Below are 15,290 nucleotides of genomic sequence, written 5' to 3'. Positions count from 1 at the left end.
CCCCCCCCCCCCCCCCCCCCCCCCCGCCAGTTGGGCTCATCGGGGAGTCTGCTTCTCCCTCTCCCTCTGCACACCCCCCCCCAGTGCACTCTCTCTCTCTCTCTCTCTCTCTCTCAAATAAATAAAATCTTTTTTTAAGTGTTTTTTTTTTCGGGGGGGGGGTGTTGCCAGCATTTCTTAAACAAGCTGCTTTGAACCCTGAGTGTCTGCTTTTCTACAACAGTGGGTTTGGTGAGCAGTGCCCCCACCCACCCTGCAAGCTGTAACTGGAGACTTGCAGGCAGGCATTGCTTCTGCTCTGTCCGCCCTCCCTGGTCCCCTTCCCCAACCCTTCTTCTCTTGAACAGAGCAGTACCAAGGTCAGACCACAAAGAAGCTGCTACACCAGATACAGATATTCCTTGAAGGCAGACAGACTTTCCTAGTTTGTTCTTTTTTTTTTTTTTTTTTTTAAGATTTTTATTTATTCGACAGAGATAGAGACAGGCAATGGGAGAGGGAACACAAGCAGGGGGAGTGGGAGAGGAAGAAGCAGGCTCCCAGTGGAAGAGCCTGATGCGGGGCTCGATCCCATCACGCCGGGATCACGCCCTGAGCCGAAGGCAGACGCCTAACCGCTGTGCCACCCAGGCGCCCCTCCTAGTTTGTTCTTAAGCCATTCGAATAACCTGTGGATTTGAGGCAGGATCCAGGAAAGAGTGAACTTGCTAAAGAGAATTATGAACAGGAAAGGACGCCCCGCAGTTCCAAAGATCACACCGGCCCGGCCTTCCCAGGAAGAAGCCAGGTCCCGGGTGGTGGGGGAGAAGGCAGGTTGGCATGGTGCTGCCCCCTGTCGGTCACAGTGGACGCAGCGACCCCATCGAGGCCCCCACCCTGGGAGGGGGATTAGAGCCCGCGCAACCCCACAAGGCATCGGTGTGGGGACTGCTGTTCTTAGTGCTGGGACACAAACATACAAGCGCAAGCAGGGGAAAGGGAGCATTCGAAAGAAAGATAATATTTTAAAAGGGGGCTAAGTGCAGTGGAGATAACTTCAACATTATACTAACTTCTCTCACTTTCTCTAGTTAATGTTGTACTCCCTTCACAATTTTACAAACGACATGATGAGGGGAAAGTGATGTGAATGGTGCCCTGAGAATGTACGAGGACAGCGGCAGGTTTGTGACCTGAGCACTGCCCTGGCTCAGGCAGCAGCTGGGGAGTGGACGCAGCTGTTTCTGCAGTGGTAAAAGGGAATAGTGATGGACAGTCCCCGGGGGGAAACAGGATGTTTGGGTTAGCTGAACCGAAAGGTTAGAGGAGGGTGAAGCACAAATATCCTTTTTATTTCAACCTTTCCTGATGAAAACTTTTCTAAAGTGCAGTGTTCCTAAATATCTGATGATAGATTTATCGGAACACGTAGGTCGTCCCCATAAATGGGCATCGCTGGTCTGGCCCAGGGGACAGTGGTGACCTTGTCTGGCCCACACATGAGCTGGAAGCTGTTGCTGCTGTTGCGCCCCTCTTCTCAAAAAAAGTCACCTGCTGAAAGTTCTGGTAATAGGGAGTGGTGCCAACTTGGGTTCTGCATGGGAAAATATCAGCCTATCTGATCTGCTGCCTGTGCTGTTGGACCCTCCCCCAGCCGGCCCCTGCTGCCACAGCCCCCAACTGCAAGGCCCCTCTGCCTGCGGGAGGATTTGCCCAGCTGCAGGGTGTGTGTGTGTGTGTGTGTGTGTGTGTGTGTGTGTGTGTGTCACCACCTCTTCCAGTTCCCTGCTGGTGGTTGCCTCTATTTTTAAGTCACTCGCCCTCCCCATGCCCTTTCCTCTCTCTTCTCTCTTCTTCCCTGTCCTATTACTTCTTCTTTCCATTTATTCCCTTGCTCTTCTTGCTACCCACGGAGTTGTTTATTGCAAAATAAATTTAGGTGTAGTCTCTTAAATTCACGAGGAGAAGAGTTATATAGAAAAGTAGCAAAGCCTAAAATTAAATTGTTGTGCTTAGTCATATCCTAGAGAAAAGTTATCTTTAGACCATGACCCAAAATTGAAAAATACAAACAATTTAAAAATTAGAGTATTGGTAGTTGTTTATCTTTGAGGTTTCAAAATAAATGAGTGATGTGTACCTTTAAAGCTCAATGAACCTCAGTGTTCTTACAATATAATTCTTACTATGCCAATTCGGCTTTAAAAACTTGAGCAATTACATTGATTTTATTTTTTGGCATTTTTGTTTCTAAAGCTTAAGAGAAACAAACATGATGCCACAAAGTAAACGAGAAAATATTTTTATATTCTGGAAGCTGAATGCTGCTTTTCTACTAGCACATTGGTCAGGAGCATGGGCTAGATGGATTCACATATCTGGGATGAGGTCCTGGCTCTATCATTTAATGCCTGTCCCCTCGGCCCAATCCCTTCATGTCTCCTGGGCTCATCCCTAGCACAGCTCAGCTGTGGGGGCACAAAGGCCCCTGAAAAGTGCAGTGTCTCTGCTGTCAGCCCTACAGCCTGTAAAAACAAACAACTCTCTTCAGACCAATGCTCAGGGAAAATCATGTAGCTACCTGCTGAGTTGTTTCTTCACTCTGCTGTTTCCTATGGTTGCTGAGTTTCCCTTTCTGCTTTCAATTTAAAAGTGAAGATGTTTTTGAAATCAATACCAAGTGCACATGGCAGAAAATTCAAAAGATACGAAGGAGTGAAAAGTAAGTCTCCTTCCTCCTCCATCCCCAGCCTTCCAGTTACCCTCCTGACAGGCACCACAATAACCACGTTCTTAAGATGCCCCGAAGTGTGTGGGGTGGTGTGTGTGTACATTTAAAAATAACATATGCATATGTTATGTAATAGCTTCTCCTTAACACACAAATAACACTACTGCGCCCTGCCTTGTTGCCCTCTATGCTGGTGATGGACTGGTCTTCTTAGGCAGGCTGACAGCTGCCCCATTCCTCTTTCAAACCAGGACCTGGAACTGCTGGGTCAAAGAGCGTGTACATTTAAAATGTGGACAGCTAATATCTGGTTGTGTGGATTCATACCCTCTGCTGCATGAGAATGCCTTTTTCCTCATCCCCTTGCTAATAGAGCCTGGTGGGTGCCCCCAAAATAAAGAAAGGTTTCTCAGCATCATTTTAATATGCATTTCACCTTAGGATGCCTAACGCTAGGCACCTCCTTGCATTTCACATAACTGACTCATTTGACCCTCCTGCCCCAGGAACTACACACAACCTTTGTTTCTCCCTTTATTACATCTTTTTTAAATCGGTTTGTAGGAGCTCTTTAGGAAATGAGCCCTTTGTAACATGGGTTGCAAGTATTTTCTCCCAGTTTGCCCTTGTATTTCTCTAATTTTATTTTACTGTTTATTTTGCCACGAAGAAATGGCATATAATTGTGCAGCTGAATTTATCAGTCCCGTCTGTTATGGCTTTGGGGGTCTGTAGGCTATTATATAGGCCTCTCCACTCCAAGCCTGTAAATATAATTGACTGTATTTTTTATGTGTTTGTGGTTTTATTTTTACATTTCAATCTTTCAGTCATTTGGAATTTATTTGTATATCCAGCTGGTTACTCAGTTGTCCCAACACCATTTATTGAATGGTCCATCTCTCCCTTGAAAGTTTGAAAAGCCACCTTATAATCCAAATTTCTATTTTAAATCCTATCTTATCCACCTAAGTAGTCCTTTCTGTGGCTTTCAGTATTTCTGACTGGCAGTCTGTTTCCCCAACCATCTTCCTTAGGAGTTCTCTCTGTTTTTAGCCTTACATACTACTTCTAATTCCACACTTCAGTTGCACAGGTGAGCACACTCTTCCCCCCAGGCCACACAGGTCCCACGGTGACACCAGTAAGAAACCAGTCCTGTCCTTCTACACACCGCGTTTAGGAGAGGTTTTGAGCTTCTACGTGCAATGCTTTTTCCAGTCTTCCAATGACTCGGGAGACAGTGAGAAGTGGTCAGAGGTCAGGAGAGCAGAGAGGCTGTCTCCTGGTGGGAGAAGGCAGGGCCTGCTTTAGCACCCAGGAATCTGGAGTCCTGGCCCAGTACCCATCCCTAGAAGACCATCCTTCGTTCAGAGAGTGTAAGCCTCCATTTGCTCACAGAGGGAGCAATTTCATCAGTGTTGCTAAATAATAAGAAAAGTAGTGCAGATGAAACCACCATCAGCCCCCTGATACAGAGGGAGCTCCTGCTCCCCGGCTCCATGTAGCCCCAAGGCGCCATGGGCAGACCTGAGCAGCCTAGACCAGGGCTGCTCTATGCTGTGTGGTGTTCTCTTCCATGACCTCCCTTAGCCATTCCCTCCTCCCTGCAGCTCTTGGATCTTTCCTAGGAGACACAGGTAAGGTAGTAGGGGCAACTCAATTTAACTTACTATGAAGAATTCCAGGGCTGACAACTCCTGATCTGTGCTTCAGTCCCAATCTCTCTTCTGAGACCATACTTCCACGTCAAGTTGGACATTTACATCTGTGCTCCTCTTAGGCACATAAAACTCAACAGGTCTAGCACCGAATTTACTTCCCTCCAAAAAACTCTCCTCATTCAGTTTCTCCATTTTGCTTCAATACCATCTACAACCCAAGTCAGAAATGTGGGAGATGCCCAACAGGAGGTCTTAAAAATCACTGCTGTGTGTTACTCTTCTGCCTTTCGGGTCACGGCCTAGCCTGGGAGGCATCTATTTGCCAGGAGAGCTTAGAATTCGTTAAAGAAAAATGCTGACTTGGCAGCTTCTGTCTGGAGAAGCCACGCTGTTGTTTTGAGAGACCTTCCAAGTTTTTTTAATGCTATTTAGCATATCAAAGGTATAATATGAGGTTGGAGGAAAAAATAATATAAAAGCCCACCCTTTTGGACTGTGGGAATGATGGGAAGAAAGAGGAAGAGCAAGAGAATGGAGCCACCAAAATGAATGGCTCAACATGTGTGTCCTGAGGGCATCAGATGAATGAAGAGTCAATGAAGGCAGGAGGGAGTTCTGGGCCTGACTTCCATGGTGGGAGGGAGCTCAGCCACAGTGAACTTGGTCCTCTGCAGAGTAGCCAGGAGGAGGGAGGCCCCCTGACCAGCAGGTGGAGGCTTCGAGAACCCTGGATTGATTTTAGACAAAATCAACACATTTTCTCTGCACATCTTAATAGCAGTGTGGACTAAAGCCTTAAGCCATTACACATTTTACACCCACTCCTTCTCCCTCACTCCCACAATCATCATCCACCAAATCCTGCCACTTCAGCTTCTTTAAGTAATATCTTTCAAACCGGTCCTAGTCTCACTTTTTCCACTGCCACCGCCTGAATTCAGACCCTAACTACCTTTTGCCGGAAGTACTGCACTGCATTTTTCCTTTGTCTCTCTTTGGATAAATCCGTCCTCAGGGATGCCGTCCCAAAACACAAAGCGGTCACATGACTTGCTTCATCAAAAACCATCCTACGGGATACATTTCAAACTTGTAGCACTGCTTTTAAGGCCAAATCTAGTTTCTGCTCCCCTCTGCAGCCTCTTCTCTTGCCACTCCCAGCCACACAGAAGCACACCTGCACTTGCCATTCTTCAGTCTCTTCCCCCTTGTCATAAGCCACTCCTTCCCTCTGAACCATGCTTGTCCTTGCTCTTTCACTGAGGGCTTTTCCATGTCTGTGGCAGTGTGAGGGCTCCCTCCATGTATAGCAAACTGTGAGCCCCTTGAGGATGGTGGTACTCAGCAGTAACAGCAGGGAAGGGGACAGTTATAAATGTGTGTCGGGGATACTCCAGCCACACTATTTCCTACACAAGCCCCAGAACACCCCAGCCTCCCTGCTTTGCATGTTGTTCCTTTCTTCTGAGATGACCTCTTTACCAGGCCAATCTCAGACTTTATGTCCATTCTCCAAAATACATTTCAAATGCCATTTTGATCCCCCTCATCACTTTACACTATCACACACTTAAGCTTTCCTGTCAAATCATGTTCTGCCTTGTATTATGGTTTCTTTCCCAATTATCTCCACTCCTCCCTCAGGCTATAAGCTCAGAGGATGGGCTTCTGAGGGTTCAGTACTCAACAGTGTCTGGACCACCACCACAGGCACTCAAAAAATGTCTGTAGACTGCCACACTAGAACTTCACAGGTCTCCTGTACAAAATTCTATAAAAATTAATGAAGGATCACTCGGCTTGGTCCTCTGTGGAACCCACTGAACTACATACCTGGCACTAGGTACTCAAGAAACATCTGTTCCATATTAAATAGTGAAAGGGTAAATAACGGTAAGTAGGTTTCCCTCGAGGGAGATGATGAGACCTTTGTGGGAATAAATTACTCCCAACCCACTCTCTGCATTAACTTCGCCCCTTCCTACCTGCCCTTCCTCGCCCCATCGGCCCTGCCCCGTCCCTCTCCCCGACCCACCTAGCCTCTCCCGACGGCCCCGCCCCGCCGCACCTGCCCCACCCCACCTGCCCGCGCCGCTCGCGCCCTGCTTGCCACGCCCGGCCCCGCCCTCCTCACCACCCACCTCACTTTCCCCGGCCCCACCCGCCGCACCCCACCTGCCTCGTCCGGCCCCGCCCTGCCCGCCCCACCACGGCCCCGCGGCTCACCTGTAGGCCCACGGCGACACGCTGCGCAGGTTGGTGGGCGGCCGGAAGCGCCGGTCGCCGGGCCTGCCCCCTGCCGGGCAGCTCGCGTTACGCGCCTGCTCGCGCGGCCCCAGCTGCAGCGTGTGGTGGAAGGCGCCGAGCACGCCCGCCGCCAGCCGCCCGTACAGCTGCTCCAGGAGCTCCTCGGGCCGGTCGGCGCAGCCCCGCGGCCGCGCCGGGCGTCTGCTCGCCCTCAGGGCGCCTGCGGCCCGGCCCGGCGCCAACGCCAGCAGGACGCCGACCACCAGCATCCAGACCTGCGAGACAGGCCGCGCTCAACGTCCGCGCGCGGCGGAGGAGCCCGCGCCCGCCCGCGCCCGGCCCGCCGCGGTCTGGGAGCCGGTGGGCGCCCCCCGTCGCTCCGCGGACCGTGAGGCGGGCCCGGAGGATGGGTGCTGACCAGACGGGCCCCCGAGCGCCGCCCCCGCCCGCCCGCCGCCCCCGGGGGCCCCGGGACCCTGCCCTGCGCCGGCCCGCGCGCCCCGTGCCGCCGCCGCCGCCGCCGCCCCGAGCCGGGGGCCGCACGGGGGGCGGCTGCGGGGTGCGCGTGTGCGTATGCCTGCCGGGCTGCTGCGCCCTGGGCTGCGAGTGCCTGTGACGGCCGTCCGCGTCGCTTACCCCCGCACGCGCCATCCCCCTGCGGCGGCGACCTCGACGCTCCGCGCGCCGCGCCCGGCCGGTCAGCGACGGAGCCTGCGGAGCCAGCGCCCGCGCCTGCGACGCCGGAGCCCGCCGCCCTCAGACTCACGCCCCCACACCCTCGTCATCCGCCCGCCTCCCTCCCGCGGGGGCCGCGCGGCCGAGGAGGGGCCGGCGCGGGGTCCCGGCGCGTCAGCTCTGGGTGCCGGTCGTCTTAGAACCGGACTTGGGTCGAGTAAGTTCCTTCGGGCGCTTCCTCCTCTGCGTCGGCGGGCGCGCACGGACGAGCCGGCGGCACGAGGTCGTCGCTCGGGTTCACGGGAACGGGCCGGGGCTGCACCCTGCGCCTCTGGGAGTGGAGCTCGCTTGCCCTCTGACGAAATGCACTCACCAGAGACCCCGGCATCCCACCCGGTTGTCAGGAGAGAGCCGCACCACCCGAGGGCTGGCCGGCCGCCCTGATTAGCACCCGGCGAAAGTGGCGGCTGCCGAGGCGCGGAAGAGCGGGCTCCCGACTGCGTGCTGCGCGGCGGACTAGGAGGACGAGCCGAGGTGGCGGGGCCCTGTACTGGCGCTGGCCCGCCTGGCTGAAGAAGGCCTGGAAGGAACTGGCCTGCCGATCTCCAGAGCTCAAAAGTGGGGTCAACTCTGTGAAGTTAGGGGAGACAGATTTTGGCTCAGGGCAAAAAGATTCTTCTAGTAATTAAAGCTCTCCGAGAATAGAACAGGCCATCTGGAAAACGAATGAGCTAAAACCTAGAAGGATTCTGTTCTTTAGGACGACTTCCTTTTCTGAGACTCCATAGTTCAAAGAAATAAAGTTATTAGAGATTTAAAAATCTCTTTTTAATAGGGTGAGAGACGGCCGTTTCTCCTTTACCCTCAACACTCATGAAATGAACCTTCTGTGCCTCTTCTAGCAACTCAAAGTACTAAAATCCCCCAACTTGTATTTTTACGTGTGAGTGGGCATCACTTGGTCTATCACAGTGTTGGAGAATTCCTACTCCATGATATCTGTAAGTGCAAGCAGTCTTGTAAAATAATATTCTGTGAATAAATTAAAAGAAATATATTTAAATGAAGGAACTCTATATTATACTTCAAGAGCACAAAAAAACTTTCTCATTTGTTCTACAAATTAATGCTTCTTAGGTGGCAGGCTAATGAGTATGGCCATTTTACAGCAGTCATTCTTTGAAAATGGTAACAAAAGACTGATAACCAGCTGAAAGTGTAGAAAATAGGTGATTTATGCCCCCTGAATGGTTTGAAGCTTTGGTATTTGACTACCTTGGTTGTCTACAAGGTATCTGTCTACTTGATTAAGCAACATTTCAGTTGTGCTGTGTAGAAAAACAACATTTTACATGCCTTGAACATTGTGTAACTAAAGAACTGCTAAAAATCCCACTGAAATCTCCAGTTTAAGCAATTTACAGCTCTTGGTGAGTAAACATTTGTTTTGAGGTTATAAGACACTTTTTCCCGACTAATAGATAAAATGTTCATGTTCTCTGTTATCTTTCTGGTAAAATGGGAATAAAGATCTGTACTCTAAATACTGCTTATTTTGTATTTGATAAAAAGTGTGGGAGTCCCCTAGGAGAATGAGACTATCATCATAATAGTTTTCCTAGGACGATTCAATATGTCTCATTACAACATCTTTTAATACGTAAGGTGATACAACTTAATTGTGACAGGCTGTTAATTATGTTTTTCAACAAAATACCTGCTACTGTCTGATAACATGGCAGTTTCTCTCTTCTTTGATTATCTTGGAAATAGAAAATATTTACTTCCCAACAGTTTCACCTGAAAATGCTCACCTATTTGATAGAATATAGAATTCATCTTTGTGAGACTAGACAGAGTTGAGAAAATTTCTTAGGAACAGGTACGAAAGGATGGCTGGGAGGCTCAGTCAGTTAAGCGTTTGTCTTTGGCTCAGGCCATGACCGAGGGTCCTAGGATTGAGTCCCACATCAGGCTCCTTGCTCAGCGGGGAGCCTGCCTCTCTCTCTGCCTGCTGCTTCCCCTGCTTTGTGCGCGCGCTCTCTCTCTCATGAATAAATAAATTATTTAAAAACAAAAACAGGTGCAAAATGTTTGATTTTTCATCATCTGAATGTATGTATGCACATAGGAAATAAACATGTTAATAATTAAATCCAAATTTAAGAAAAGTGAGAAAAAGGCAACCAAGTTCCTCATGTTCCCTTAGAAATTAATGCCTCTCTGGTGCTCTTTACTGAAGATGTCACCATTCTTGTAGTCACAAAAGTTTGATCTCAAGTCATCTTCAGTGCCTCCCTCTCAACACCTCGTTCACTCAAACACTCTAGTACCAGACACAACTTATAATAGATCAAGCTGTTGGGAAAAATCTTTTTGGCACCATAACTCCAAAAGCCAACGTGAGGTCGGCCACTTCCATAGTTAGCTTCTTGGGTTACCGATGTACCTATCTATCCAAGCTTCCTTCCCTCCTTTAAAGGACTGTCACATTTTTCCACCAGTAGTTCTCTTTATTGCTACCATCTTCTTGGTTATCACCTGGATCTACCGCCGCTCCTGCTCACCATTCCTGGCGCCTCTAACATCCACACAGATAATTCATTCAATACCCGGGTTTCTAAATGATGACCTTCACTCCAATTGTCTTTCCTCCCATTGTGTCTGAACTATCAAATCATATGGTTGTACTCCAGATAGTATCATTAGCAATAACTTCACCACATGCAAATATATGATTTCAAATACCTACCCCCTGATACAATCACTTTCTATTTTTATCCACTCCTATAATTCTCCGATTTCATCAGGTCTTCTAATCCTACCACTTTTCTACTAAGCATCCCATTCTTGAGTCCTTATTTCCTTCTTTGTCTACTTTAGAGTTCATTGTTCAGCACTGTTACCACACCCTTGCAAACACCCTTAATTTCTTTTTCCTCTTAATAGTTGCCCACAATAATCCCAACTCCATTAAAATCATACAACTGGGTTGACTGGACTCAATTCTAATTTCTGACCACAAATCTCAGATGAGCATTCAACACACACACATCTATTACATTTTCCCAGTTCTATTCCCTTTTACCAAGGTCAATTTACATTTCCTCTCTCTCATATCTCTACTACTCATTTCCCTCCTCACCAAATGTTCCATACGCACAGATGAGAGCTCTGTTTTTTCTACCACTGAGTATACGAACCTACTTGCATTTGCTTTCACATATCCTGCCTTCTTTCCTGATACATTTGATAAACCCTTGACCCCGTCTCCACTCTATCAACCATCTAATTCACTTCCTTTTAAAAAACGCTTTATTTATTTATTTGACAGCACAAGCAGGGGGAGAAGCAGGCTCCCTGCTGAGCAGAGAGCCCAATGTGGGGCTCGATCCCAAGATCCTGGAATCATGACCTAATCTGAAGGCAGATGCCTAACCGACTGAGCCACCCAGGTGCCCCTAATTTGCTTCCTTTTATAACAAAATGTTCTGAGCCATCTTCATTCTCTGGCTTCAAAGCCTCTTTTCCTATTTTCTGCTCAACCTACTCCAGTTGGGTATTTATCCCCAACACTTCACTGCAATAACTTTTAACAAGGTTTAAATGATATAATTATTGCCAAAGTCAATTGTTTTTATCTAATTATTAGGTTTTTTGCACCCTTTGACTTTTTTTTTTTTAAGATTTTTATTTATTTGACAGACAGGCAGTGAGAGAGGGAACACAAGCAGGGGGAGTGGGAGAGGAAGAAGTAGGCTCCCAGCAGAGCAGCCTGATGCGGGGCTCCATCCCAGAACGCCGGGATCACTCCCTGAGCTGAAGGCAGACGCTTAACGACTGAGCCACCCAGGCGCCCCCACCCTTTGACATTCTCGACCACACCCTTAGTCCTTATTCCTTTTGATTAATGTTTGTACAGTGTATCTTTTCCCATATTTTCATTTTTAACCTACCTGTGCCCTTATACATAAAATGTGTCTCTTGGGGTGCCTGGGTGGCTTAGTCAGTTAAACATCTGACTCTTCATCTCAGCTCAGATCTTGATCTCAGGGTTGGAAGTTCAAGTTCCACACTGGTCTCCACACCCAGCACGGAGGCTACTTAAAAAAAAATGTGTCTCTTCTAGGTAACATATAGTTTGATTTAATTTTTAAGCCAGTCTAATAAACTTTGTCATTTAACTGAAATATTTAATCTTCTTACATTTACTGTACTTAATAATATAACATAATACCTAATATAATTAGTATTTAGTAATTATATAATTGTTAATATAATTTGGTTTACTTTTTTATACTTACTAATGTGTAAATACTAATATAATTGGGTTTAAGTCCTATCATCCTGTTACTTGTTTTCTATTTGTCCATCTCTTCTTTTTTCCTTTCCTGAATTTTTTGGATGAATCAAGTACTTCTGTTATATTTTATCCTTCGTTAGCTTAAACTTCTGTTTTGAAATAATTTCAGATTTATAGAAAAGTTGTAAGAATAGAACAAATAACTGTATTCAACCTTCACTCAAATCCATTAATTGTTAACATTTTTCCACATTTATCATTGTAATTTTTTTCTGACATCAGGGCCCTTTGTTGCAAAATACTTTAGTATGTATTTCTAAGGAAGAAGGGCATTCAGTTATGTAACCACAGTGTAATGATCAAAATTAGGAAATTTTACAGTTAATAGTCATATTGTCTAATAGACCTATTTGTATATAACCAGCTGTCCCTACAGTGCCCTTTAGAGCAAATTTCCCCAAGTCCAGGATCTGAATGAGGATCATGTGCTGCATTTCATTGACGTGTCTCTTTGTTTCCTTTAATCTGGAGAAGTTCCTCCGACATTTTTTGTCTTTCATAATCTTAACAGTTTTGGAAAGTTCCAGCCAGTGATTTTGTAGGACGTTCCTCAATTTGGGATTCTTCTCACAAGTAGGAATCAGGTTAGGTGTTTTTGGCAGGAATATCAACTCAGAAATCTCTCAGTGCATCACATCAGAAGGCACATGGTTTTAGTTTGTCCCATTATTGGTCGTGTTAATTTTGGTCACGACTTAAGGTTGGGTCCACCAAATTTATCCCAAATTAGGAATTTCCCTCTTGTAATTAATAAGTAGTTTGTGGGGGAAATACTCTGAGGCTGTGTAAATATGCTATTCTCATCAAACTTTCCTCCACTTGCTTTAGAACAATTGATTCTTGAATCAGTTACTGTTGTGGTGGTTGCAAGATGCTGATGTTCTAAGTCTTTCTATGTTAGTTATTCTATTAGATTTTTAATCCTATATTCTTTTATTTCAGTTGTTACTCTAGAGACTTCAATACGCATCTTTGACATCACAGTCTGCCACTATCTGAACGATACAGTAACCTTAGATCAATTTAATACTTCCTCCTAATCTTTGGGCTAATATTCTTATATATTTTATTTCTATGTATGTTAAAAGCCCACAAATCATTACCATTGTTGTTTTAAGTAGTAACTATTCTTTTATATATCCGCCTACCTCTGGTTCTTTTCACCCTTTCTGTCTTTCATGCTTTCTAGGATGATTTTCTTTTAGTCTGTAGAAATACTTTTAGTATTTTCTATAGAGCTAGTCTATGGTAATTCATTTTCTCAAATTTTGTTTGTCTGAGAAGTCTTTAACCTTGATATAGTGAAAAGATATTTTGAAAGATATATTCACTGGAATAGAATTCTAGGTTGGCAGAGTTTTTTTTTTTTTTCTTTCAGCACTTTTAAAGATGTCATTGTCTTCTGGTTCCATAATTTCTATGGAAAAGTCAGTCTTAAGTCATATTTTTGTTGCTCTGAAAGAACTGTGTCCTTTTTATTCTATTTTAAAGCAGTTGTCTTTGTTTTTCAACATTTAAGCCTATCTCTAGGGTGCAGTTTTCTTTGAATCTACTCTCATTGTGTTCACTGAGCTTCCTGCATCTGTGGGTTGATGGCTTTCATCAATTTGGAGCAATTTAGACACTATCTCTTCAAATGTTACTTTTACTCTATTCTCTTTCCTTTCTGAGATTCCTATTTGTTTAAAATTTAGACCATATCCCAAATGTCTCTTATCATCTGCTTTTTTAAAACAATATTTTATTTATTTTTTTGACAGAGAGCACAAGTGAGGAGGACCAGAGGGAGAGGAGAAGCAGATTCCCCACTGAGCAGGGAGCCTGATGTGGGTCTTGATCCCAGGACCCTGAGATCATAACCTGAGCCAAAGGCAAATGCTTAACTGACTGAACCACCCAGGTGCCCCACTTATCATCTGCTTTATTCTTTTTTAAAAATTTTATTTTATTAACATATAGTATATTATTAGTTTCAGAAGTAGAGTTCAGTGCTTCATCAGTTGCATATAAAGTGCTCATTATATCACATGCCCTCCTTAGTGCCCATCACCCAGTTACCCCCTCCCCCCACCTCCCACCCCTCCAGCAACCCTCATTTTGTTTCTTATAGTTAAGAGTCTCTTATGGTTTCATCTTATTTTATTTCATCTCTCTGATTTTGTCTTATTTTATTTGTCCCTCGCTTCCCCTGTGATCCTGTTTTGTTTCTTAAATTACACATGAGTGAAATCACATGGTATTTGTCTTTCTCTGATTGACTTAGCATGATACCCTCTAGTTCCATCCATGTCATTGCAAATGGTAAGATTTCATTTTTTTAATGGCTAATATATTCCATTTGTATATATACCACATCTTCTTTATCCATCCGTTGATGGACATCTGGGCTCTTTCCATAGTTTGGTTATTATGGACATTGCTGCTATAAACATTGGGGTGTAGGTGCCCCTTTGGATCATTCCATTTGTATCTTTGGGTAAATACCTAGCAGTGCAATTGCTGGGTCATAGGGTAGCTTATTATTTTTTTTTTTAAAGATTTATTTATTTATTTATCTATTTATTTCTTTGACAGAGAGAGAACAAGCAGGGGGAGCGGCAGGCAGAAGAAGAGGGAGAAGCAGGCTCTTTGCTGAGCAGAAAGCCTGATGTGGGTCTTGATTCCAGGACCATGGAATCATGACCTGAGCTGAAGGCAGACACTTAACCAACTGAGCCACTCAGGCACCCTGGGTAGCCCTATTTTTAACTTTAACAGAACTTCCATACTGTTTTCCAGAGTGGCTGTACCAGCTTGCATTCCCACCAGCAGTGTAAGAGGGTTCCCCTTTCTCCACATCTCCAACATTTATTGTTTCCTCCTATTATTATTAATAATAAAATTATTATTAATTTTAGTCATTCTGACTGGTGTGAAGTGGTATCTCATTGTGATTTTGATTTGTATTTCACTGATTCTGAGTGATGTTGAGCATTTTTTCATGTGTCTGTTGGCCATTGTATGTCTCCTTTGGAGAAATGTCTGTTCATGTCTTCTGCCCATTTCTTGACTGGATTATTTGTTTATCTGCTTTATTCTTTCCATTCTTATTTCATTTGTGCTTCAATTTTGATATCTTCTAATGACAGCTTCACTAATCCTGACTTTTGTTGTATCCATCCAAATAAGTTAATTTTAAATATTATATCTTCCAGTTCTAGCTTATTCATTTGATTCTTGTTCATAGATTCCAATATCCTGTTGAAATTCTCTTTTCATCCATTTTGTCCATCTTTCTCTATTTTATATAATATACTAATCATAGTTATTTTAAAGCCTATCTGTTAGATCCATTATCTGGATTATCTAAGGGTCTGCTTCTATTTATGTTTTCTTTTGTTTGTTGGCCATTTTCTTGCTCTTTATTTTTTACTGTATGCCTAATGTTATATATATAAGAACCACAGAAACTACAAATGATATTGTTACCAGAGAAAGTTCTTCTTTCTTCTGCTAGTCAGAGATGATTTGGGACTCATGATGTCAGTCCAATCAGGGATTGAGCTGGGCTGGGACTGGGTTGCAGTTATTGTAAGTCAGTCTACCACTGGTTCGTGTCTGTCCTTCCAGACTTTTGATTGAGAGCCTGGCA

General features: G+C 45.2%; 1 protein-coding gene across 1 annotated transcript in view; it reads right to left on the bottom strand.

Moving 5' to 3' along the window:
- Positions 1–7,346, bottom strand: part of IL17D (interleukin 17D) — an 18,293-nt gene extending 10,947 nt beyond the window's left edge. Inside the window, exons 1-2 of the mRNA XM_040621280.1 lie at positions 7,258–7,346; positions 6,601–6,896 (exon numbers count right to left, since the gene is read on the bottom strand). Of these exons, the coding sequence (XP_040477214.1) occupies positions 6,601–6,896; positions 7,258–7,272 (311 nt within the window). The 5' untranslated portion in view covers positions 7,273–7,346. The remainder of the gene's footprint in view (positions 1–6,600; positions 6,897–7,257) is intronic.
- Positions 7,347–15,290: the final 7,944 nt, after the last annotated feature.

This window comes from Ursus maritimus, unplaced genomic scaffold, assembly GCF_017311325.1.
Source record: "Ursus maritimus isolate PB19 unplaced genomic scaffold, ASM1731132v1 scaffold_10, whole genome shotgun sequence".
NCBI classification, from domain to species: domain Eukaryota; kingdom Metazoa; phylum Chordata; class Mammalia; order Carnivora; family Ursidae; genus Ursus; species Ursus maritimus.
Note: the sequence above shows the minus strand (reverse complement) of the source record. Positions and strands in the feature narration are given on the sequence as shown.